This window comes from Eimeria mitis, genomic scaffold (assembly GCF_000499745.2).
Source record: "Eimeria mitis Houghton genomic scaffold, Emh_scaff338, whole genome shotgun sequence".
Classification (NCBI taxonomy): domain Eukaryota; phylum Apicomplexa; class Conoidasida; order Eucoccidiorida; family Eimeriidae; genus Eimeria; species Eimeria mitis.
The window spans coordinates 21,336-21,596 of NW_013571719.1; the positions used below are offsets into that span (position 1 = coordinate 21,336).

At 62.8% G+C, this 261-nt stretch overlaps 1 protein-coding gene across 1 annotated transcript in view; it reads right to left on the reverse strand.

The window, feature by feature from the left end:
- Window positions 1-249: 249 nt before the first annotated feature.
- EMH_0008590 (uncharacterized protein) overlaps window positions 250-261 on the reverse strand; it is a gene marked incomplete at both ends in the record, with an annotated part of 1,055 nt that continues 1,043 nt past the window's right edge. Inside the window, one exon of the mRNA XM_013498376.1 lies at window positions 250-259. Within this exon, the coding sequence (XP_013353830.1) occupies window positions 250-259 (10 nt within the window). The remainder of the gene's footprint in view (window positions 260-261) is intronic.

A 261-nucleotide genomic window follows, 5' to 3' on the forward strand; every position in this document is an offset into this window, starting at 1 on the left:
GCGATCCCCGCTGCTGCTGTGTCGCAGCAGCAGCAGCAAGCAGAGTCATTAGGGGGCCCCCACGGGGCCCCTCTCTTGCTGCTGCACTGCAGCTGCTCAGGTATACCGCATGCTGCCCCAGCATGTGCTGCAGCACTCGACGAGAGACAAGCACATATTCCTCCTGTTCAAGCTGCTGCTGCTGCTGCTGCTGCAGCTGCTGCTGCTGCAGCTGCTGCTGCTCCTGCTGCTGCTGCTGCTGCTGCTGCACTACCTGCTGCT